At 42.7% G+C, this 23,254-nt stretch overlaps 1 protein-coding gene across 1 annotated transcript; it reads right to left on the bottom strand.

Moving 5' to 3' along the window:
- Nucleotides 1-1,840: 1,840 nt before the first annotated feature.
- Nucleotides 1,841-21,795, bottom strand: rcl1 (RNA terminal phosphate cyclase-like 1). Its single transcript, XM_020470080.2, has 9 exons — nucleotides 21,609-21,795; nucleotides 21,036-21,107; nucleotides 20,196-20,371; nucleotides 12,081-12,155; nucleotides 11,705-11,829; nucleotides 11,341-11,466; nucleotides 8,890-9,046; nucleotides 5,011-5,114; nucleotides 1,841-2,013 (listed from the first exon to the last, which is right to left on the bottom strand). The coding sequence occupies exons 1-9, from the start codon at nucleotides 21,736-21,738 to the stop codon at nucleotides 1,860-1,862; spliced, it is 1,119 nt and encodes a 372-aa protein (XP_020325669.1). The 5' UTR covers nucleotides 21,739-21,795; the 3' UTR covers nucleotides 1,841-1,859.
- Nucleotides 21,796-23,254: the final 1,459 nt, after the last annotated feature.

Here is a 23,254-nt window from a genome sequence, read left to right as displayed (position 1 = left end):
GGGTACATGCACCAAATGTACAGTTGAGTTCGTGGGAACCTGTGGACAAACTGAAACTGCTTTACTTTGAAAAGACATGGTGGTTCGAGTATCACTGACAGATCGGTTAGTGAAGCAATACTGGTGTGGTTTCCACGCCAGAGTCGCGTGAGAGGAGCAAGAACACCACACAGAATTGCATCCGTTCGGTTCCCACGGTACCTATGCTGCTGCGGAACTGCAGCAAAAAGGAAGTCGCACAGGCTTTTGTTATTTGTTAAGTTCCATTGCTTCTTGTCACTTTAAAACAACTGGAATATCCACGTTGCTATTTAGACGGCTCATTCACGCATCTCTTGGCTTTATTTTATGGAGGGAGGTTAGAGATAAGACTTGTGCTCCGGTCTCATTTGCTTTATAGAAGTGGCCATTTGTTCTCTCTGTCCAATTTGAAGCTTGTTATTGCCAATAAATAAGGCCATGTGTCTATGTCCTAAAGTAGGCCTGTGCCTTAATTCCACAAATTAACTTAACAAGACACACCTGTTATTTGAAATGCATTCCAGGTGAATACCTCATGAAGCTGGTTGAGAGAATACCAAGTGTGCAAAGCTGTCGTCAAGGCAAAGGGTGGCTATGTGTTATTTCATGGTTTTGATGTCTTCACTTTTACTCTACAATATAGAAAAACCCTTGAATAAGCAGGTGTCCTAACTTTGACTGCTACTATATATATACCCAAAAATATATGGGGTATTGTAAATGATGCAGACAATTACATTAATGGAAGAATCAATCTTTCTTATAGAGTCTGTGTCTCGACGAATTGAGGCTGTTTGGAGGGCAAACGGGGGAGGTGCAACTCAAAATTAAGGTGTTCTTAATGTTTTGTGCTCTCTGATGTCATTATTTGGCAACAGTTAGAAGACATTAAAATGATTTGTCAATGATGCACATTTGTTCAACATGGTATATGTGGTGTAGATTTAAAGAAAGACGGATAGAGTTCTATTTGAGATGCTCAGCTATATAGAATGAATACTGAATTTATGAACACTGTGGAAATGTGGTCATAATTCATGCTCAGAGGAAATCCTACAGATTTCCGTATTTCAATTAGATCCCTTGCAACCATACAAAAACACACAGTTACACATCATACATGGTTTTGTTTATATTGCACTGTTTATCAATGATCAACATAACGCTTATGTATTGTTTAAATATACTACTTTGAGTATGCAAATTGTCTTGTTCCAGTAGTGATGAGTAATGTTGTAGTGACATGTTTTGGGGATTTTGAGGTATCTATTATTTTGAAAGAAAGTGAACAAATGTATTTAATATATTGTCTTGAACAATAAGACTATTAAAATACTTATTGTACAATGTCTGTCCCTTAGTAATATGTAATTGGGGTTACTGCCTTGAAATTCTAAGATAAGTTCCTTGAGTATTCCCACCAGTTGCAAATTTCTCAGGGGAGGAGCCTATTAAAGAAACCCTTTTATTACATCATCAATTTGAGGATACCATTTGATAATTTGGTGAGTTTAAATCCAAAAACTCACTTGGTGTTAGTCAATTTAAATGATGGGAAATAACATTGTGAGCAACATTATTGATCGCATCATTTAAGGGTTAATCGTGACCTTGGATTTGAGCATTTACAAATATCCTCAACATAACATGTCTTATTGGTGTTACTACTACTACTGCACAATGTTATCCAAATGGCAAAAATGATTTAAAATCATTAAGCTGACAGTTGATTTACAACGTGCCCAAATACATTTAAATAACAATCTAGAAAAAAATAAATTTATCCAAACAGCACCGCAATTCAAGAACGACACAGGTAGAAAAATACTGTACAGTCTTTATTTGATTGATTTGCTGATGTTGGTATAGCCGGCTCCAACACAGGTCATCAGTACTTTGTCTCCTCCTTTCCTCTCATCCTCCGCTGGTTTTTGAGTCTCGATCTTGAACATCATCTGGAAGAAGTCTCTCATGTGTCTGAGGAACTCAATCCTGAGAGGGGAGCGAGAGTTTAGGTGGGTTGGGCTACTCAAATACAGCAATACAACACAAGACAGGCTAACCTCAGGGAGATTATTTGTTATTTTTACAACAGAGTCAAATACAAAACACCAGAGCATCCTAGAAAAAGGCTGTAAAGGCCAGAGGGAACATCAAACACTGGAATACTGAGAAGCACTGTGACCCCTGACAAGGGTGGCAGAATTCCAGGAACTTTTAATAAATTCCCTTCTTTTCCTGAAATCCCTGTTGGAGGATTCCAGATTATTCCCTCCTAATTTTGGGAATCCTCCAACCAGGATTTCTGGAATTCTGGAACAAAACATTCCCGAAATGTTGCAACCCTACCCCTGACCCGGTGTGTGATGTCAGAGTAAATGACCAGGGACAAGCACTGACCGAGGACAGTGTGTGCTTTGGAATGCCTTCAAAAACACCAAACAGCAGCTCAAAGGTCTTTATGATCACCCATACACAACAACATATACACACACAAAACAGGAAATGGATGGACCGTCCAAACATACTGTAGAACATCAATACTGAGAACTCAGAATCCAAAATTGGACGATCCACACTCAGAAAAAGAAAGCACAGAGCTGTAGTCCTGCCTAGCTGCCTCAGAAGGTGATCAGAGAACCATTGAGATGGCACTGCCAATCTTCAGTTATCATAGTACTGTACTTGACAGGGACACAGCACCGGTACCATGATAACTGAAAATGGACAGTTCATAGTTCATACTCTGAGAGGACTGGAACCCATTCATATTGACAATAGCATCTTCTGTTCGGGGGAGTTTTACATTTAAAAAAATAAAAAAGATCCCTGATGCTCGTTCTGAATGTTAAAATGCATCGCTTGCGATACGGTTTTGGAAACATAACGCATCTTTCATTTTTTATTGAACCTTTATTTAACTATGCAAGTCAGTTAAGAACAAATCATATTTACAATGACAGCCTACCCCGGACGACACTGGGCCAATTGTGCACCCCGCCCTATAGGACTCCCAATCACGGACGGATGTGATACAGCCTGGATTCGAACCAGGGACTGTAGTGACGCCTCTTGCACTGAGATGCAGTGCCTAAGACTGCTGCGGCACTCATATCAGAGAGAAATCATTTTACTACACACCTTTTTAGGGTTAGGGCCGAGACCAGTATTGCGGCAATGAAACAAAACACAAAGCTTCTTTAGGAAAACAGCCCTAAAATGTTGGAAGCAAACATCATTATGCTGTCAATATTTTCCAAGCTATAGCACACTGTTTTACATACAGCAGGTTTTTAAAGGACCAAAGAATTTAGTCTGCTTCACATTTTCATTTTTGCCATAGATTTTTTTGGGGATTTGCTATCGAGCTTGCTCTGAACACGTGTGTGTGTACGCGTAACTGGGGAGGAAGTGTATTTCGTCAAATGAAGGTGCAAAACTGTATCTTTTTTTATTTGAATGATTCCTTCTTGCTGATAGGGAAGGGTAGTGCGTACGGCCCAGGGGCCAAGCTTCCTGCCATCCAGAACCTCTATACCAGGCAGTGTCAGAGGAAAGCCCTAAAAATGGTCAAAGACTCCAGCCACCCTAGTCATAGTCTGTTCTCTCTGCTACCGCACGCCAAGCGGTACCGGAGCGACAAATCTAGGTCCAAGAGGCTTCTACCCCCAAGCCATAAGACTCCTGAACATCTAATCAAATGGCTACCCAGACTATTTGCATTGTCCCCCCCCCCCTCCTATGCTGATGCTACTCTGTTATTATCTATGCAAAGTCACTTTAATAACTACCTAAATGTACATATTACCTCAACACCGGTGGCCCCGCACATTGACTCTGTACCAGCACCCCGTGTATAGCCTTGCTATTGTTATTTACTGCTGCTCTTTAATCATTTGTTATTCTTATCTCATACTTTTTAAGGTATTTTCTTAAAACTGCATTGTTGGTTAAGGGCTTGTAAGTAAGCATTTCACTGTAAAGTCCACACCTGTTGTATTCGGCGCATGTGACATAACATTTGATTTGATTTTGATCACGTGCATATCAGCATATGTTTCGAAAACCGGTTTGAAAGCGATGATTGACATTTCTAAACGGAAAAATATTGTCTGAATTGTAGTTGACATGGAGCCAACCGTGGGCGAATGTGCCCGGTAAAAACCCTGCGTGAGAAGGAGTGATGAACCCGTTGTCCCCGACAGCCACATTATCACTGCCATGCTATCAGGGGATCGAAACACACAATAACAAACATGTACAAATGTCAACACACATGTACCAATGTTAGACAGAAGGATACCAGTTATTTACCTTTATGGCTTAGTCTTAACTTTCTCTATTACAGATGCAGTCAAATAAAGTCACCCTCGTACGATTCACTATTTCTTCTAAAATATATTGAAATGTAAAACTGTGTTCACGTGCATTTGGTTTATATATATATATTTAGATCCAAACAAACTCATTCTAACACTAATTAATTTGGTTGGAGGAAATTTCTTGTTTACTGTGTAATTTCTCACCTGTGGTAAGTTGCAGGTGCCTACAGGGTAAAAAAAATAGCCATTCAACCAGTTTTGAAAAGAGAAATCAGAAAATGTTGCTCCATTCTAAAGTGCAAGGGTGCCAATATTCTCGACCGCATCTGTAGGATATTAATGGACTGGATTTCATTTCTCAAAATGTTCTCATAAAATAATTAAATACAACATTAAAACAGATGTATCAATAAAACATTATTTTGAAGTTCGTAGAAGAACATTCACCCTAAATGTTTTGCACAAATCGTCAAACAAAAGAATCGTCAACAAAAATGTGGCCAAAAGTTTACCGTAAATGACAACAACTATTGTAAATAACTTGTTTGCTTTCCACTGTCAGGTTAGTCCCTTTTTGTTTGACCACAGCCAGTTAAATTCCAGCTATAGGAGAGAACTGTGGATCGCAGGTCCTGCCAAACAGCTTACTGTAAAAAAATGTACTTACGTGTATGGAGAGAGGTGGCCGAGCAGCACTTTAGATACATCTTGTTGACCCAAGGTCATGTACACGAGAGCCAGGCTTTGATTGGCTGAGTCGATGCAGCCGCCCTGAAAGAGAGAGCGCAGAGTGGGGGGGGTGTCAGTGCGTCAGAAACAACAACATAACACACCGAAGTCACAAGGGGAGAGGTCCCAAAAAGCTCAATGTGGCATCACGGCCTTACTTAGAAGATAACAAAAAAAAAAGCAGATTAGACGGATCATTCTATTATTCAAAAAGAATTGACATAACCCAACTTGGAACATGAACAATCTTAACATGGTAGAGACAACAAATACACAAACTCTAATACTGAAGTGTACTCAGTACTCAGACAAGGTTACAGTCCAATCATCTCTGTCAATCCCCTTGTAGCTTCTCGACATATGACATTTTAGTACGGTTGGGCGATAGCATTGTCTATCGACGATAATTGACAGCCATCGTCGATGGTGACGACATGAGGTGACAGAGGGTTTGAACTTGATTGGTGCCGCACGGTAAAAGTCTTGCAGGGCACACAGCAGAGCTGCCCAACCCTAGAAAAAATAAAAGAGTTGCCCAACCCAACATCTTAGATTTACTGAAGAGCACAGAGGTTAGACAGAGACTAGTCTGGCTGTGAATCCCGTGCTATGTTGAGCATGCAGTGTCAGTGGCCTTCTTTATGCCCAACATCTGATCATCAGCATGAATATGATTCAATCACTTAAATCGGTTTTTCAAATAACTAAGGCAACATTGTCTCCAGTCATTATGTGTTCCATGATACTACTGGGAATCCAAACAATTCACTGTTTGTAATCTCCAGACAGTCAGTCTGACCCGATGATCCGTCTAGGAAAGATATGTCCTGACCCCTGATGAAAAATGTAGCAGAATAAGGACATAAAATAAAATGTTTAAATCATATAAGGCTGGACCTACCATTTAAAACAGTAACATTGCATCATGGGTAGGGCTGTGGTGGTCATTACATTTTGTCAGCCGGTGATTGTCAAGCAAATAACTGCCGGTCTCGCGGTAATTGAATGTTAATTAACCTAAACACGTTTAGCATCTCCTGGCTTCCACATTCTAAAACGTCTAATAAATCCATTTAATATAGCCTACACAATCACAATAAATCCATAATTTATCTTAGACAAGTCTAAAAGAAACACAACGTGAAGAAAATGTATATTTCAGAAGAACAGAATAGCATACTCTGTTCTTCTGTTAGGCCCTGATCTGGCTACGCCATATGGCTGTGGGCTACACTAGTTCATTTAGAAGACACGATTTTCTTACAATTCCATGTCATTATTATTTTTTTTGCGCTCTATCGACTACTTGTGGCGGGCCCAGGCGCCTGCAGGCTGACTTTGGTCGTCAGTTGAACGGTGTTTCCTCCGACACATTGGTGCGGCTGACTTCCGGGTTAAGCGAGTGGGTGTTAAAGAGCGCGGTTTGGCGAGTCATGTTTCGGAGGACGCATGACTCAACCTTCAAATCTCCCGAGCCCGTTGGAGTCGCAGCGATGAGACAAGATTGTAATTGGGAAGAAAAGGCCTCATTATCTTCGCGAGGTGATTGAAAACAGCCATGTCAATTTTTGTCCATACCTTTGAGGTTTTTTAAATTACTTGAACAACATTTCTCAGAGCAATTGTATAAAATATATATTTCCCTTTTTTTAAAGCATACAATATAATTCGGGCATTTGTATTATTTATTTTTGTCATTTTGCTCGTCTTTATCAACGATGTCAATAATTTCAGACCCCAGTGTATTTGGCATCTCATCAACTGATGGAAAAGAAATGGTCAAATTGAATTATAGTAACCTAGGTCCAGAAAAATACCTTGAATGATTTTGCCTAATATTTTGAAGAAGGGAAAGGGAGTGCTACAATCCACTGTCTAAGATGCGTAGGCGTAGCCTGCCTCTGAACCACACAGAAAGGCTGAAGACATTCTGACATTAAGGTAACATATGGGTGAGTTACTGGACGAATACTATCAAATTATCTAAAAACAAGAGGTTCAAGTTTACTTCATTTCATATTTAACAATTTGCCAAATGCATTGTATTGATTTCAACTCTAAAAGGGAGGAATAACTATTCAAATATTAAAAGACCACTACTTACAGCCGCTCTCCTTGTCCCTCATCTCACCAGGCGCTCCAAAACATATCTCCCGTTTACTACGACCACTACGCTGCCTGCCAGCCAGCCTGCCTGCCTGCCAGCACTACTGATTAGCCACTGAACAAACACAGGTGTGCATCGCATGTCCTCCAAAAGAAACTCAACCACCCTTATATGCTTCAAACAACCATTCCCAGGAGACACCAGTGACTCGTCTATCTCCTAGTCTTACCCTTCCCTCCTCTTGGCCAATGAGGAGATTGAAGCAGTCGCTCTCCACGGGCCTAGCTTAGTAGAGAAGTGAGCAACAATATTCACCATTCAAAACAAATCAAATTCTTCTGGCTAACTGGATTCACATGCTCTTATGAAAGGGGGTGACCAGTGTGAGTCAGGAGGAGAAAAGTGAAGTCAGACTCCGCTGCTTGTTCTTGATAAAGTGTATTTTTCTTTGGGGGAGTTGTACATTCTCAAAGACGTGAGGAGAGTTTTGAATCACATCGTTATCATATTACCACTTATAGATAACATTCACAATGACATAGCGTTAACCTCAATTTATAATCCATCGCCTTAACCACTTACCCAACATTAACACTTCTAGAATTGCGCTGGTTAAAGACGTGGAACATATTTATTCATGAAACTATCAACTATAAAATCACTCTCGCTACATAAAGCACTGCAGTAGAATGTTGTCTAGATTGGTACAGTCACTTTATAGACAGACCGACATAACAGACAACAGATTTTTTGTGTCTCTGACTCGTGCGTGAAAACTGACCAGGCACGGGTAATCTCATACAAGTCAAGGCTCATTTTCACAAAGCGTCTTGAAGGAGTGTTGCTCTAGGATCAGTTTAGTCTTTTAAATCATAATGATTTAGAGGGGGAACCTGATCCAAGATGAGCACTGCTACTCTGAGACGCTTCGCAAATACGGGCCCAGATGTCCACAGCACATTAGGGTCTGTCAGACACATACGTCTCTGTAACACAGTTGAGGGCTTGACTCAATCACAACATGTAAACAAACAGTGTCCTGCCTGTTTACCCACATTCCCTGTAACGATGAGCTGAGTCTGAACTCTATCTGAGAGACAGATGTCTCACTCGCTCTGTGAGAGTAAACGTGTCTGGTATGTCTGGTATGTACTCAGCAGCTGTAATGACCGTTAGTCTGTTTGCGTCACTGAGGGTAAATACCGCACACTGAGAATAGCAAACATTTAGCCTTAAAACAGATGGTGATTTGAATGTGTGAATTAACAAGTCCAGACACTTAATGTCCGGTATGTACTCAACCGCTGTAATGACAGTTAGACATGATAGTCCAGGTGTCCCTTGGGGAAAAAGGTCTTCTGATCTCCATGGGACCTTATGGTTAAATAAAAGGTTAAATAGTACATCTAAAGTCAACAAGAGCTTCAACTTGACTTGAGGGCTACAAGTCGATTTAAAACGTTTGACAGGAGTCCTGAGTGGCTCAGCTGGTAGAGCATGGCGCTTGCAACACCAGGGTTGCGGGTTCGATTCCCGGGTGGGACCAGTACAAAAAAAAAGGGTGTATTCACTACTCTAAGTAGCTCAGGATAAGAGCGTCGGCTAAATTACTAAAACATGTCTTTAAAAAATAAAAACATTTTATTTTAAAGTGCACCACACCTTTTGGCTTGGGTTTCGATTGATGGTGTGTGTGTGTGTGTCACCCACCCTGTAGATCTCCTCCAGCAGTAGCTTGGCACAGTTTCTTCCCAGGTCCTCAGGCAGCACAGGGTCTCCCTGCCCCTGGGGGGTGGACACCTGCTCTGCACTAAGGAACGTCCCGTTCAGGGTCTCAGCCACCAAGGTCAGGCCGAAGCCCGGAGACCTGAGGGAGAGAAATTGGCCGTGATTGAACGGTTTTCTGGGGAAAACAACCTTATCAATGCGTGTATGCGTCACTAAGTCAAACGCTAGCTACTATTTGCTACTCGAAACAGTACCCTTGAACCTTGAAGTGGACTAGAACCACTTTTGTTAGTGCGACCATTAGCGCTGAGCGATTAACCAACATTTCTGTGATTTTTCCATTTTTAAAACGAACTGACCCGACATCTGTTCCATTATCGTAATTCCATTTCGTTCCATCTTTTTCTGCGCGCCATGCGCAGTTTCTCTAGATTAATCAGATCCTACAATTTTCTACCTAGTTTAGCGCAGAAAATGTGGTAATTAACTACAATGACCATAATCCATAATATATGACCATAATCCGAACCTGCTGGTCTGAGAGAAGGGCCAGAAAAATGCACAATCGCGAGGGAGAGAGCAGTTGTTTCGTGAGGTGCCTCTACCCGAAAATACATGATCTCAGATCGATAGTTGGTATTCAGCAGTCATAAACGTATGCCTTATTTACGCTAAGAACTACTAAAATAGTGGTTGTCAGACAGCATAGTCAGCAGCTCTATAGAGATGAGGACTTTGCTATTTTGTTCCAAGACATCAAATAGGCCTAAAACAAATGAAATATACACAACAAAAACATTTCAGTAAAGTAATGTGAATAAATGGTTAATAAGTGATAAGCAGTACTGGGCAGTCACTACCATCATGGGACTTTAATCATTTTATTATGTATTGTTACAGCATTCAATGGAAACACATTCTCTGGAGTGATTAATCGCGCTTCAACATCTGACGGATGAATCTGGGTTTGATGTATGCCAGGAGAACGCTGCCTTGCACCAATGCATACTGCCAACTGTAAAGTTTGGTGGATGAGGAATAAATGGTCTGGGGCTGATTTGACATGGTTCGGGCTAGGACCCTTAGTTCCAGTGAAGGGAAATCTTAACGCTACAGCATACAATGACATTGTCTTCACCTCAACCCCCTCGAACACCTTTGGGATAAATTGGAATGCCGACTGCGAGCCAGGAATAGTTGCCCAACATCAGTGCCCAACCTCGCCTATGCTGAATGAAAGCAAGTCCCTGCAGCAATCTTTCAACATCGAGTGGAAGACTTCCCAGAAGAGTGGAGGCTGTTAAAGCAGCAAGGGGGGGGGGGGACCAACTCAATATTAATGCCCATGATTTTGGAATGAGCAGGTGTCCACATACTTTTGGTCATGTAGTGTATATTATTTAACAACTACTAATGATGCAGGCAATGTAAAACATTTGCCAAAATGCAATTCACTGGAAAACACAGTTCTAAACAGCACACCTGATGCGAGTGGTTCCACATGTGAGAGATGAAAAGCTCCGTTAGGAACATAGAGGGTGAATCGAACGATGCGGTGGATGGGTTGATAATATTACTAGGATTGTGCCTTCGGCTTCTGGACAGCGAAAGAAAGTTGATATTGAAACCAATAGAACGGGAGAGAAATCCTGTTTTCAATGGCATATGGAGGAAGTCCTTATAAAATAATTGCCTCCATGTTTCTATGGTCGGATTTTGGCTAGGCTACTTTGAAGCGGGTAAGACATCGTCTCATAATTTGAAGTAAAACTTCCAGGTTTCAAACAGTGAAGTATATGTTTTGAAAATGCACACGGCCTCTAATTGCACGGTGGCAGATAACATGCCGATAGCCAAACGTATTGCCTAGGCATTCGAATGCAGGACGGGCTTCAATTAGGAGTTGAGAAATAAAATAAAAGGTATCAATAGAAAGCTGGGATCCTCCTTTTCATCAACGCCATCAAAACTACTTTTAACATGCATTTTGAATTGTTGCGCAATGACTGGGCTTATAAGAACACGTCTCACGCCAGCAGCAATCGGCTGCCTCTCGCTGTTCGACAGGTGATATTATTCCACTGAATTTCCACCGTCTGGTGTGCATGTGATAAATAAGATACTAGACGAACTAACAAAAATACACACGGTTCAATTTCATTCCACTAAACTATGCAAATTAACCTATAGACCAATAAGCATGACCGGTCAAATGTATTTTTGGCAGCTAGCCGATTAACATCCCTAGTTGAGTAGTTTGCCGCCTCCTTTCTTGAAAAGTAAATCTTCCAGCGTTTCTTAACTATAGCCCCATCTAGTGGCCAAAGTCACAGCACCAGAGAAAGACCACGGTTGACTGAAACGGAGAGGGTTTACCTTTCTTTTCCTACGCTATGGACGAATGAATATGACACAGGCTGGGAGATTACTTACTTTCCAGACTTGTCCCCCTTCATGTGGTCTGTGTAGATGTAGATATCAGGAATGAATTTATTCAGTATGCTTCTGGCAGAGTCCACTATTCTGTTGGCCATCTGTGGAGAGACTCTAACAGAGTATCTGTACGATCAATGTCAAGGTGTGTAACAATTTCTGTTGTCTCCATATAACGGATCAATAAAGTTGTGTTATATGAGCCAGGTAAAGCAAGGTGGCAATGACAGAAAAATACAAGTACGTAAACAAAGACAAAAAGACCTAACTTCCATACATTTTGCTGGTGTCAAGACTCTCGACAACACCATAAGAGAAAGGACAAAAGATTCAAAACATTTAATTAAGAGACTGAAAAAGATACGCTATTCCTCTGATCCGCTTGATCTTGCCAGGCTCTGACAGTTGGATGGGACGGAGAGTCTTGCGAACGGGACACGTAAACAGTACCTCACCTCCCCCACCTGGAGCCATCCCCCTTTTCACTACCTGGACACAGGAAACACAATCGTCTTTATTTATTTAACCAGGTAAAATCATTCAGAATCAATTCTTCCAAAAGCCTGGCAAGTTGCAAAAAAAGTCACACACAAAAAAAATGCTATAAAACATACCAATAACACATTCCACCACATACCAACGAAGAGTCCCAGACAAAGATAGCAGTTATACTGTATGTCATATGAAGACAGGTAAACCCATACACAGTAATGCTAGGAATGTGCTCTAAAAGCCTTTACCTTCAGTTCCAGCCCCTCTCCATCAATCCCAAACCTCTTCATCACAGGAATGGACGTATACTTGAGTTGGTCAACCTGGAAGGGCGAGAGAAGAGGTTTGGTTTTCCACTGATACAATGTTTACGAGCACGTCTCCATTCAGCATGTGTGACCGAGTGGAAATCACAACCCCCTGCATTATAACAATTTAAAGGACAATTCCGCCACTTTTCCAACTCTGTTTTACAAACAAAAACAATGCCTCCCCCCATTGAATTAACTTGTGGCACAGTCAAAAAGGTTGAAGGATCGCCGACCACCACGGACAAGCTCACTCTCCCTAACTGTTGCATTATTTTACGACCAAAGCTGGCTGCAGACAATGATCAGCTAGGGGAAATCCTATTTTTTACATTTTGATGCATCTTGTGGTGCTTTTCATGACAACTGGGAACTCTGAAAAATACTAGGTCAAATCATGAAGTCAGTGATCTTCAGGTCAAAAAGTCAGACCTCTAGAAAGAGGCCTGAGTTGGATGACGGTTCAAAGCGATTCGTCCCCAGTCGGAGCTCGTTTCCCCCTCCCCAGTTGTCTTGAACTCTGAACTCTCCGACTTCGGTGTATTCTTTTGAACGCTGCATCAAACGGACGTGGAAGGAAGGCTTCATCAGCGCGTCACACACCACTTTGCAATGAACTGGAAAACATATACTTAGTGGTTTGAAACCTGAATGTTTTAATACATTAGACGCATGTCTTACTTGCATCAAAGTAGCTCTCCTCTTTCTAAATGTCAAACCGGATATTTTCATCTCTGTCACATGAAACCGCTCACATGCGTAGTTTGACAACAGTGTTTCCCCGCTAATTGCATTATGGAACATTCACGCATAGCCTACTGCCTTGTGCGCATTGCTGCCCTTATGTGAAGAAATAATAGTTTATCAACATTTTATGCTAAACGTTCTGATCCGTTGTATCAGACGTTCTGATCCGTTGCATTTTTATGTAACCTACGCCTGCCTACTGGTTATATGAATTTGGGATCCATTGTCCCACGACTGTCCGTCTGTTGGGAATAGGCTATTACTTCAGCGACAAGCTGACCAATATCACAGGTAGCTTAAAGTTTGACTATAGCAGATTGACAGGCTAGTGATTTCGCTGTTCGTTACTCGTCTTGTTGGCAGAGGAAAAGTCAACGTGGACAGTTATTCTAACATGTTCAAAGTGCACGGCAGAAACTCGCTAAGTTCTTTGTTTCTGGTCATTTTGAGCCTGTTATCGAACCCACAAATGCCGATACTCCTGATACTCAACTAGTCTAAAGAAAGCCAGTTTCATTGCTTCTTTAACTAGCACAACAGTTTTCAGCTGTGCTAACATAATTGCAAAAGGGTTTTCTAATGATCAATTAGCCTTCTAAAACGATAAACTTGGATTAGCTAACACAACGTGCCATTGGAACATAGGAGTGATGGTTGCTGATAAATGGGCCTCTGTACACCTATGTAGATATTCCATTAAAAAAATGTAAAAGCTGTCTCCAGCTACAATAGTCATTTAAGTACACTGTATTCCTGATCCATTTGATAATGTTATAATGGACAAAAATGGTTTTTGTTTCAAAACAAGGGCATTTCTAAGAGACCCCAAACTTTTGAACGGTAGTATAAAATGGAAACAGCAGATGAGACATTTTCTAAAGATTGACAACATTTGAATTCGTTCGACAGGGGCGGATCTTTCTTTTGGCTAACATTATAGCGACAAGGTGTTTCGAATAAATGATGATTTCAGAATAAGTTTGAAGGTACGCAGGGCACGCGATGTCATCGTGTAACTATTAGCTCCACCAGTAATTCTAAATGCCTACTGCTTGCAAAATCATTCCCCCCCCCCCTTCCCAACTATAAAAACCAGGCTTCTTTACAGGACATGGATTGTCCCAACCTGACTTTTAAGATGCCCAAAACGCCGGCAAGTTTCACCATCCAATCATTTCAGATCTAAAGGAGTGCAAGTTTCACCATGGCATGGACCGTGGCGATACATTGGCACATGAGAATTATTTGAATATTAGTCAATTATTGCATTCTATCCATGCTGGCTTTCACAGGCTACTCGAGGTATGAAACAAGATAGGCGTTTAGGGCAACTGTGCATTAAGAAATTGGCGGCAGCCTATATGCCCAAACAGGTCATGGAAACACTTCAAGCCCTACATTTTGACTCGACATTAAGTTTAAAGTGCGACGTCATTATGTCCAGCGGTTTTTCAAGATAGTTAAATGGAAATGCAACCTAGCAGGCAATTGTTGCATCTATTTTCTATGCGAACTTTCTAAATGTCTACAACAACAAAAAAAACTCTACTGGACAAGTAAATGGAAACGTAGCAGTATGGCGATACTCATTAATATCGTGGCAAGGAAACAAAACACATAGCGGATTTAACTTCTTTAGGAAAACTACCCTAATGTTGGAAACAAACATTATCTTGTCATCCAGTCTCACATGTATTATTTCCCAAACTATAGAACACAATATTTTACATAAAGTAGGTTTTTAGAGACCAAAGCATTTGATCTGCTTCATGTTTTCATTTTTTTGTCATGAAAAACATATTGCGATACTGGTATTGTCACAGCCCTAAAACCATAGCTACTTAAAACCTTGACAAACAGAAAATTCATCCCTCCCCATCTTGTACCCAGTTTAGAAGGCTTGACAATCTCTGCAAGTCATTCAACTTTTTGGTGCTTTGTAACAAAATGTCTCTTTCCATTCCTCAAAATGACCAGTGCACAGATGCTGGAATTAAATGTTGGACAACCTACAGGAGACTTTTGAAGTAGCCTAATCAGATTAAAACATTGTCACTGGTTGTGTTTATGCCAAACATAAAGTAATACACTTTAAATGTTAAATATTTTGTCTATATTGAAAGTGCGAGGAATAGAAGTGCGAGGAATAGATGCTCGGATGGTAGAGGCCACATTTAAAGTGTGGCCACATTATTATATATTTTACCAGATACGTTGACTGAGAAAACACTTGTTTACAGCAATGACCAAGGGAATAGTTACAGGGGAGAGAAGGGGGGGGGGGGGGGGGGTGGATGAACCAATTGGAAGCTGGGCATGATTAGGTGGCCATGAAGGTATCAAATCCAATCAAATGTTATTTGTCACATGCGCCGAATACAACAGATGTAGACCTTACCGTGAAATGCTGACTTACGAGCCCCTAACCAACAGGTGTAGACCATACCGTGAAATGCTGACTTACGAGCCCCTAACCAACAGATGTAGACCTTACCGTGAAATGCTGACTTACGAGCCCCTAACCAACAGGTGTAGACCATACAGTGAAATGCTGACTTACGAGCCCCTAACCAACAGGTGTAGACCATACAGTGAAATGCTGACTTACAAGCCCTTAACCAACAGGTGTAGACCATACAGTGAAATGCTGACTTACGAGCCCCTAACCAACAGGTGTTGACTGTACAGTGAAATGCTGACTTACGAGCCCCTAACCAACAGGTGTTGACTGTACAGTGAAATGCTGACTTACGAGCCCCTAACCAACAGGTGTTGACTGTACAGTGAAATGCTGACTTACGAGCTCCTAACCAACAGGTGTTGACTGTACAGTGAAATGCTGACTTACGAGCCCCTAACCAACAGGTGTTGACTGTACAGTGAAATGCTGACTTACGAGCCCCTAACCAACAGGTGTTGACTGTACAGTGAAATGCTGACTTACGAGCCCCTAACCAACAGGTGTTGACTGTACAGTGAAATGCTGACTTACGAGCCCCTAACCAACAGGTGTTGACTGTACAGTGAAATGCTGACTTACGAGCTCCTAACCAACAGGTGTTGACTGTACAGTGAAATGCTGACTTACGAGCCCCTAACCAACAGGTGTTGACTGTACAGTGAAATGCTGACTTACGAGCCCCTAACCAACAGGTGTTGACTGTACAGTGAAATGCTGACTTACGAGCCCCTAACCAACAGGTGTTGACAGTACAGTGAAATGCTGACTTACGAGCCCCTAACCAACAGGTGTAGACCATACAGTGAAATGCTGACTTACGAGCCCCTAACCAACAGGTGTAGACCATACAGTGAAATGCTGACTTACGAGCCCCTAACCAACAGGTGTTGACTGTACAGTGAAATGCTGACTTACGAGCCCTTAACCAACAGGTGTTGACCATACAGTGAAATGCTGACTTACGAGCCCTTAACCAACAGGTGTTGACCATACAGTGAAATGCTGACTTACGAGCCCCTAACCAACAGGTGTAGACCATACAGTGAAATGCTGACTTACGAGCCCCTAACCAACAGGTGTAGACCATACAGTGAAATGCTGACTTACGAGCCCCTAACCAACAGGTGTAGACCATACAGTGAAATGCTGACTTACGAGCCCCTAACCAACAGGTGTAGACCTTACAGTGAAATGCTGACTTACGAGCCCCTAACCAACAGGTGTTGACTGTACAGTGAAATGCTGACTTACGAGCCCCTAACCAACAGGTGTTGACTGTACAGTGAAATGCTGACTTACGAGCCCCTAACCAACAGGTGTTGACTGTACAGTGAAATGCTGACTTACGAGCCCCTAACCAACAACGAAGTTAAAGAAATATTTACAAAATACACTAGAGTTTTTTTTTAAATGCAATAAAAGTAACAATAACGAGGCTGAGTCAATGTGGAGGCTATATACAGGGGGTACCGGTACAGAGTCAATGTGGAGGCTATATACAGGGGGTACTGGTACAGAGTCAATGTGGAGGCTATATACAGGGGGTACCGGTACAGAGTCAATGTGGAGGCTATATACAGGGGGTACTGGTACAGAGTCAATGTGGAGGCTATATACAGGGGGTACCGGTACAGAGTCAATGTGGAGGCTATATACAGGGGGTACTGGTACTGAGTCAATGTGGAGGCTATATACAGGGGGTACTGGTACAGAGTCAATGTGGAGGCTATATACAGGGGGTACTGGTACAGAGTCAATGTGGAGGCTATATACAGGGGGTACTGGTACAGAGTCAATGTGGAGGCTATATACAGGGGGTACTGGTACAGAGTCAATGTGGAGGCTATATACAGGGGGTACTGGTACAGAGTCAATGTGGAGGCTATATACAGGGGGTACTGGTACAGAGTCAATGTGGAGGCTATATAGAGGGGGTACTGGTACAGAGTCAGTGTGGAGGCTATATACAGGGGGTACTGGTACAGAGTCAGTGTGGAGGCTATATACAGGGGGTACTGGTACTGAGTCAATGTGGAGGCTATATACAGGGGGTACTGGTACAGAGTCAATGTGGAGGCTATATACAGGGGGTACTGGTACAGAGTCAATGTGGAGGCTATATACAGGGGGTACTGGTACTGAGTCAATGTGGAGGCTATATACAGGGGGTACTGGTACAGAGTCAATGTGGAGGCTATATACAGGGGGTACTGGTACTGAGTCAATGTGGAGGCTATATAGAGGGGGTACCGGTACAGAGTCAATGTGGAGGCTATATACAGGGGGTACCGGTACAGAGTCAATGTGGAGGCTATATACAGGGGGTACCGGTACAGAGTCAATGTGGAGGCTATATACAGGGGGTACCGGTACAGAGTCAATGTGGAGGCTATATACAGGGGGTACCGGTACAGAGTCAATGTGGAGGCTATATACAGGGGGTACTGGTACAGAGTCAATGTGGAGGCTATATACAGGGTATTACGGTACAGAGTCAATGTGGAGGCTATATACAGGGGGTACCGGTACAGAGTCAATGTGGAGGCTATATACAGGGGGTACTGGTACAGAGTCAATGTGGAGGCTATATACAGGGGGTACTGGTACTGAGTCAATGTGGAGGCTATATACAGGGGGTACTGGTACAGAGTCAATGTGGAGGCTATATACAGGGGGTACTGGTACAGAGTCAATGTGGAGGCTATATACAGGGGGTACTGGTACAGAGTCAGTGTGGAGGCTATATACAGGGGGTACTGGTACAGAGTCAATGTGGAGGCTATATACAGGGGGTATTGGTACAGAGTCAATGTGGAGGCTATATACAGGGGGTACCGGTACAGAGTCAATGTGGAGGCTATATACAGGGGGTACTGGTACAGAGTCAGTGTGGAGGCTATATACAGGGGGTACTGGTACAGAGTCAATGTGGAGGCTATATACAGGGGGTACTGGTACAGAGTCAATGTGGAGGCTATATACAGGGGGTACTGGTACAGAGTCAATGTGGAGGCTATATACAGGGGGTACTGGTACAGAGTCAATGTGGAGGCTATATACAGGGGGTACTGGTACAGAGTCAATGTGGAGGCTATATACAGAGGGTACTGGTACAGAGTCAATGTGGAGGCTATATACAGGGGGTACTGGTACTGAGTCAATGTGGAGGCTATATACAGGGGGTACTGGTACTGAGTCAATGTGGAGGCTATATAGAGGGGGTACTGGTACAGAGTCAATGTGGAGGCTATATACAGGGGGTACTGGTACTGAGTCAATGTGGAGGCTATATAGAGGGGGTACTGGTACAGAGTCAATGTGGAGGCTATATAGAGGGGGTACTGGTACAGAGTCAGTGTGGAGGCTATATACAGGGGGTACTGGTACAGAGTCAGTGTGGAGGCTATATACAGGGGGTACTGGTACTGAGTCAATGTGGAGGCTATATACAGGGGGTACTGGTACAGAGTCAATGTGGAGGCTATATACAGGGGGTACTGGTACAGAGTCAGTGTGGAGGCTATATACAGGGGGTACTGGTACAGAGTCAGTGTGGAGGCTATATACAGGGGGTACCGGTACAGAGTCAGTGTGGAGGCTATATACAGGGGGTACCGGTACAGAGTCAATGTGGAGGCTATATACAGGGGGTACCGGTACAGAGTCAGTGTGGAGGCTATATACAGGGGGTACCGGTACAGAGTCAATGTGGAGGCTATATACAGGGGGTACCGGTACAGAGTCAATGTGGAGGCTATATACAGGGGGTACCGGTACTGAGTCAATGTGGACGCTATATACAGGGGGTACTGGTACAGAGTCAATGTGCAGGCTATATACAGGGGGTACCGGTACTGAGTCAATGTGGAGGCTATATACAGGGGGTACCGGTACTGAGTCAATGTGGAGGCTATATACAGGGGGTACCGGTACTGAGTCAATGTGCGGGGGTACAGGTTAGTCAAGGTCATTTGTACATGTACTGTGGGTAGGGGTAAAGGGACTATTCGTAGATAATAAACAGCGAGTAGTAGTAGTGAAAAGAAAATGAAAAAAAAAGTATTAGGGAAAGATTGGGAATTTAGACAGGACACTGAGGTTAACACCCTTAATCTTACGATAAGTGCCACGCGATATTTAGTGACCACATATTAAGTAAACACCCCATCCGTAAGACGGCACCCTACACAGGGTAATGTCCCCAATCACTGCCCTGGGGCATTTGGGATATGTTTTTTTTTTTGACCCGAAGGAAGGGTGCCTCCTACTGGCCCTCCAACACTACTTCCAGTAGCATCTGGTCTTCCATCCAGGGACTGACCAGGACCAACCCTACTGAGAACCAGAAACAATCCAGCAGTGGGATCCAAGGGGGCTGCTGGAAAGGACGACTTGAGAGAATGATGACCCGCCATAAGCTAATTAGCCTATTGCACTTCTGGACAAATTATCCACCTACCACTGTTGTCACCATGAATGGTGGATAGAGAGCAGGATAGACAGTCAGAAGATATTGACAGGTGGTATTGTTAGCGCGAGGGAAAAGCCTAGTGCATAAGGGAAGTACCAAAACACCTTGATCTGCAAGCAGATGAGGAAATGTGGCTAGAGGGGAGGAAATAATATGGTAAAACTTACAAAAAGGTGAATGTAAATCAGGGAAAACACACATTACCTTCCCCTGTGCCCAATGAATACATTTAAAAAACACCCACACAAAGCCAAAATAAATACGTTTGTCAATCCTCTGCTATTTTGGACCACTCCCCCACCCCACAAATCTTTTTAACTGTCCCCTTAGCCAGCCGCTACACATGTATATATAAGAAAGGGAACATGGGTCTAACCGAGGGGTCAGTAGGGTCATTGGTGACCCCCTTCAGCACAGCCTTCAGAGGGTTCTTCATGAAGGGAGCCAGCATGAGTAGAGCTTCCAGGTAGTAACCCACAGACCGCTGGGTGTTACACTCATGTTCCACCACACCACCGTAGAGCAGGCCCGGCTGGTAGAACAGTACCGTACCTACAGGGCAGAGAGGAGAGGGTTGTTTTCAGTGTGGAAAGAATGTTTTCAAACTGGATGGTAGTACATACAGTTGTCCAATGGAAGCACAGATTGTTGTTTTCTGTTACAGTGTGCCCTGCTACGATGTGCCATTATGAACATGGCCCAGGACAGGGATATCAGTTTGGCCTGCCTGGTCTCTGGGTCTAAGGAGTTGAAAAATGGAGGCAGAAACGCCTAGGAACAACATCAAAAGCAGACATTTGGAGCATGTAAACATATGCAGCTACACCCACGCTAGCATGTGCATATCACGCCTCGCAAATGCTGCATTCCAACATCAATGACACGGTCTCCAAAACATATGGAAACATTAAAAAACATTCAAGAGCTGAACTGCAACATTCATGTTACAACCAGAAAAGAAAATCAGGCTCAGGATTTTACAAAATATGACCTGTTTTCGGCCCCTTCAAACATGTGCAGACCTGTGTGTGTGTGACGACGACGACTGAAGTGTGTGTAAAACTGAGGTCCTGCCAAGGACAGATTGGTGTATATGCATGCATCATGCATTCAAAAGTTAGGTGGCTGCAGAGTACAAACAAACCCAATGACATTGGAATTCAGTAGTGAGCACGACAGACACTGGGGTCTGTGTATCCATCTGCCCATGGTTTACCTGTTTGGTTGATTTCTATTCTGGTCCCATTGGTTATCTTGTCCAGAAGCCGGATGAAGCTGGCTTCAAAATCTAGAACATACACAAAATAATGTCAATAAAAGTGTGCTCAACCCCAATAACAACCTTATCTATTTATTAGGCACATGCAGCACTTACTCGACTGTCTACAAACAGCTATGGGATATTTTGCAGAATTAAGGGTGTGTGTTTATAGAAGCATGATTTTCTATAGAGCTCAACCAAAGGACTGTTAGTCTTTGGTTGAACACAAATGCTAGCTGGGTAGTGACTGCTGCCTAGCTAATGTTAACTAACAAAACCCTCAAAAAAGGATCACATGAATATTCATTGTTATGTAGCTATGGTCCTACTGTTATCATGCATTAGATGTTGTCCAATAACTTAGCTGGTTGATTAAGTTATATGGCATTTGTGACAAAAAGCAACAATTTAGTCTACTCTTGGGCGTGCTGGAATGGATGAACTTTAACTGCGTAGTAACAGCTAGCTAGGTAATGCTAGCCATATGTAATAATGCGAAGCCACATTGGTGTTTTGCAGGCCACTTACCTCTAAGTCCTGGGTTATCGTCTTTAGATCGTATGTTTCTGATTTTGACTCTTTTGCCACTTAGAGTTGACAACACTAGTCGTTGTCTGAAAAAATTACAACCATCGTAAGTGAGTCCCTGGCTTGCCATGCTGTTGTTGTTTCCACACGTGTGTTCAATATGGGGAGTCGAGAGAGTAAAGGGTTAACTACGGGACGCCACGAGGGACATAAAGGGCATTTTAAACGTGGTATTCGTGTTAACCACTAGATGGCGCCCTAGCATTGCTTTAAACCCGTTATCTCGAGCTTTATCAAACACCACAGGACACAAAGTTCAGTCAGAGAGGGTTAATGGCTCACACTGTGACAGAAATACATCACACCGTGATGAGAAACATTTTGACCGTGGGTAAATATCAGTAATTATTCAATAATGTATTTATTCTCTGTCCAAATGGTCTTTGGTTAAAATAAAAGCCTATGTAAAAAACACATACCCTTATGGCACATTTCCATACAGGATATTCAATTGTTCTCGAGAACCCAAGACAGTAAACAAGGCATTCTGCCTTATCCCAAGGATTCTCAGCTTTAAGCACTGGTTTTACATTTAGAAACTTCAATAATCATCGGTTGCGATCTGTTTTTTGAAACATATGGAACTTATCTTTCATATCAACAAAAAATCTGTAAAAATTAAACATATACACTTACTGTAGCAGGTTTGCACAGATCCATCAGGTTGTGTGCCTCCAGCCGACAACCTACACTTCAAGCACGTTAGATAGGTAATTAGCACAGGTAATTAGCAATTTCCGTAAACGCTGTAAAATGGAGATATCGCCGTTCGGGAACACTACACCCTATAAAGGTGTGTTGTAATTTAACTTTTGACATTTTTTTGTTATTATTTCTCACTGATATGAAAGATGTTTCCAAAACCGTACCGCAAGCGTTGCGTGTTAGTGTTCAGAACAAAACTCCCCCGGCCAGAAGATACCATCAGGAATAGATGCCAAAGGTAGTTAGTGTCTATGAATGGGCTAGATTTACCCCAGTGTTTTTACTCAAAAGGCTCAGACTTTTCTGTTTCCATCTATGCGGGTCGAGCTCCCTGGTGTCAGAGAGAGGCCCCCCCAAAAATGTAAAAGATCCCATCCACCCAAGCCATAGACTGTTCTCTTTGCTACCGCACAGCAAGCGGTACCAGTGCACTAAGTCTGGAACCAACAGGACCCTGAACATTTTCTACCCCCCCAGGACATAAGACTGCTGAATAAGACTTCTAAATAGCTAATGAAATGGTTACCCGGACTACCTGCACTGACCCTTTTTTTGCACTAACTTGCATGTACTGACTATGCACACACACACTGAACTCAACCCACACACTCCCACATACTTACACTGACACCCCAAAACACACATACACATACTACATACACCCACACACACATAAGTGCACAAATGCATACTGATGCTACACACACATTCACACACACAGACACACACACACACACACACACACACACACACGCACACACACACCACATACGCTGCTGCTACTGTCTATTATCTATCATGTTGTCTAGTCACTGTTGTCTACCCTTACCTATATGTACATAGCTACCTCAATTACCTCGTACCCCTGCACATCGACTCTG

This window comes from Oncorhynchus kisutch, linkage group LG23 (genome assembly GCF_002021735.2).
Source record: "Oncorhynchus kisutch isolate 150728-3 linkage group LG23, Okis_V2, whole genome shotgun sequence".
Taxonomy (NCBI): Eukaryota; Metazoa; Chordata; class Actinopteri; order Salmoniformes; family Salmonidae; genus Oncorhynchus; species Oncorhynchus kisutch.
This window is presented reverse-complemented; position numbering and strand designations above follow the sequence as displayed.

Excerpts from the sequence above, each read along its gene's own strand:
- rcl1 (XM_020470080.2), bottom strand. The coding sequence starts at position 21,738 with ATGGCAAGCCAGGGACTCACTTACGATGGTTGTAATTTTTTCAGACAA. Across the intron at positions 21,108-21,608 it reads CGATAACCCAGGACTTAGAG|ATTTTGAAGCCAGCTTCATC; the intron begins GTAAGTGGCCTG and ends TGTATGTTCTAG. Across the intron at positions 11,830-12,080 it reads GAGAGGGGCTGGAACTGAAG|GTAGTGAAAAGGGGGATGGC; the intron begins GTAAAGGCTTTT and ends TCCTGTGTCCAG.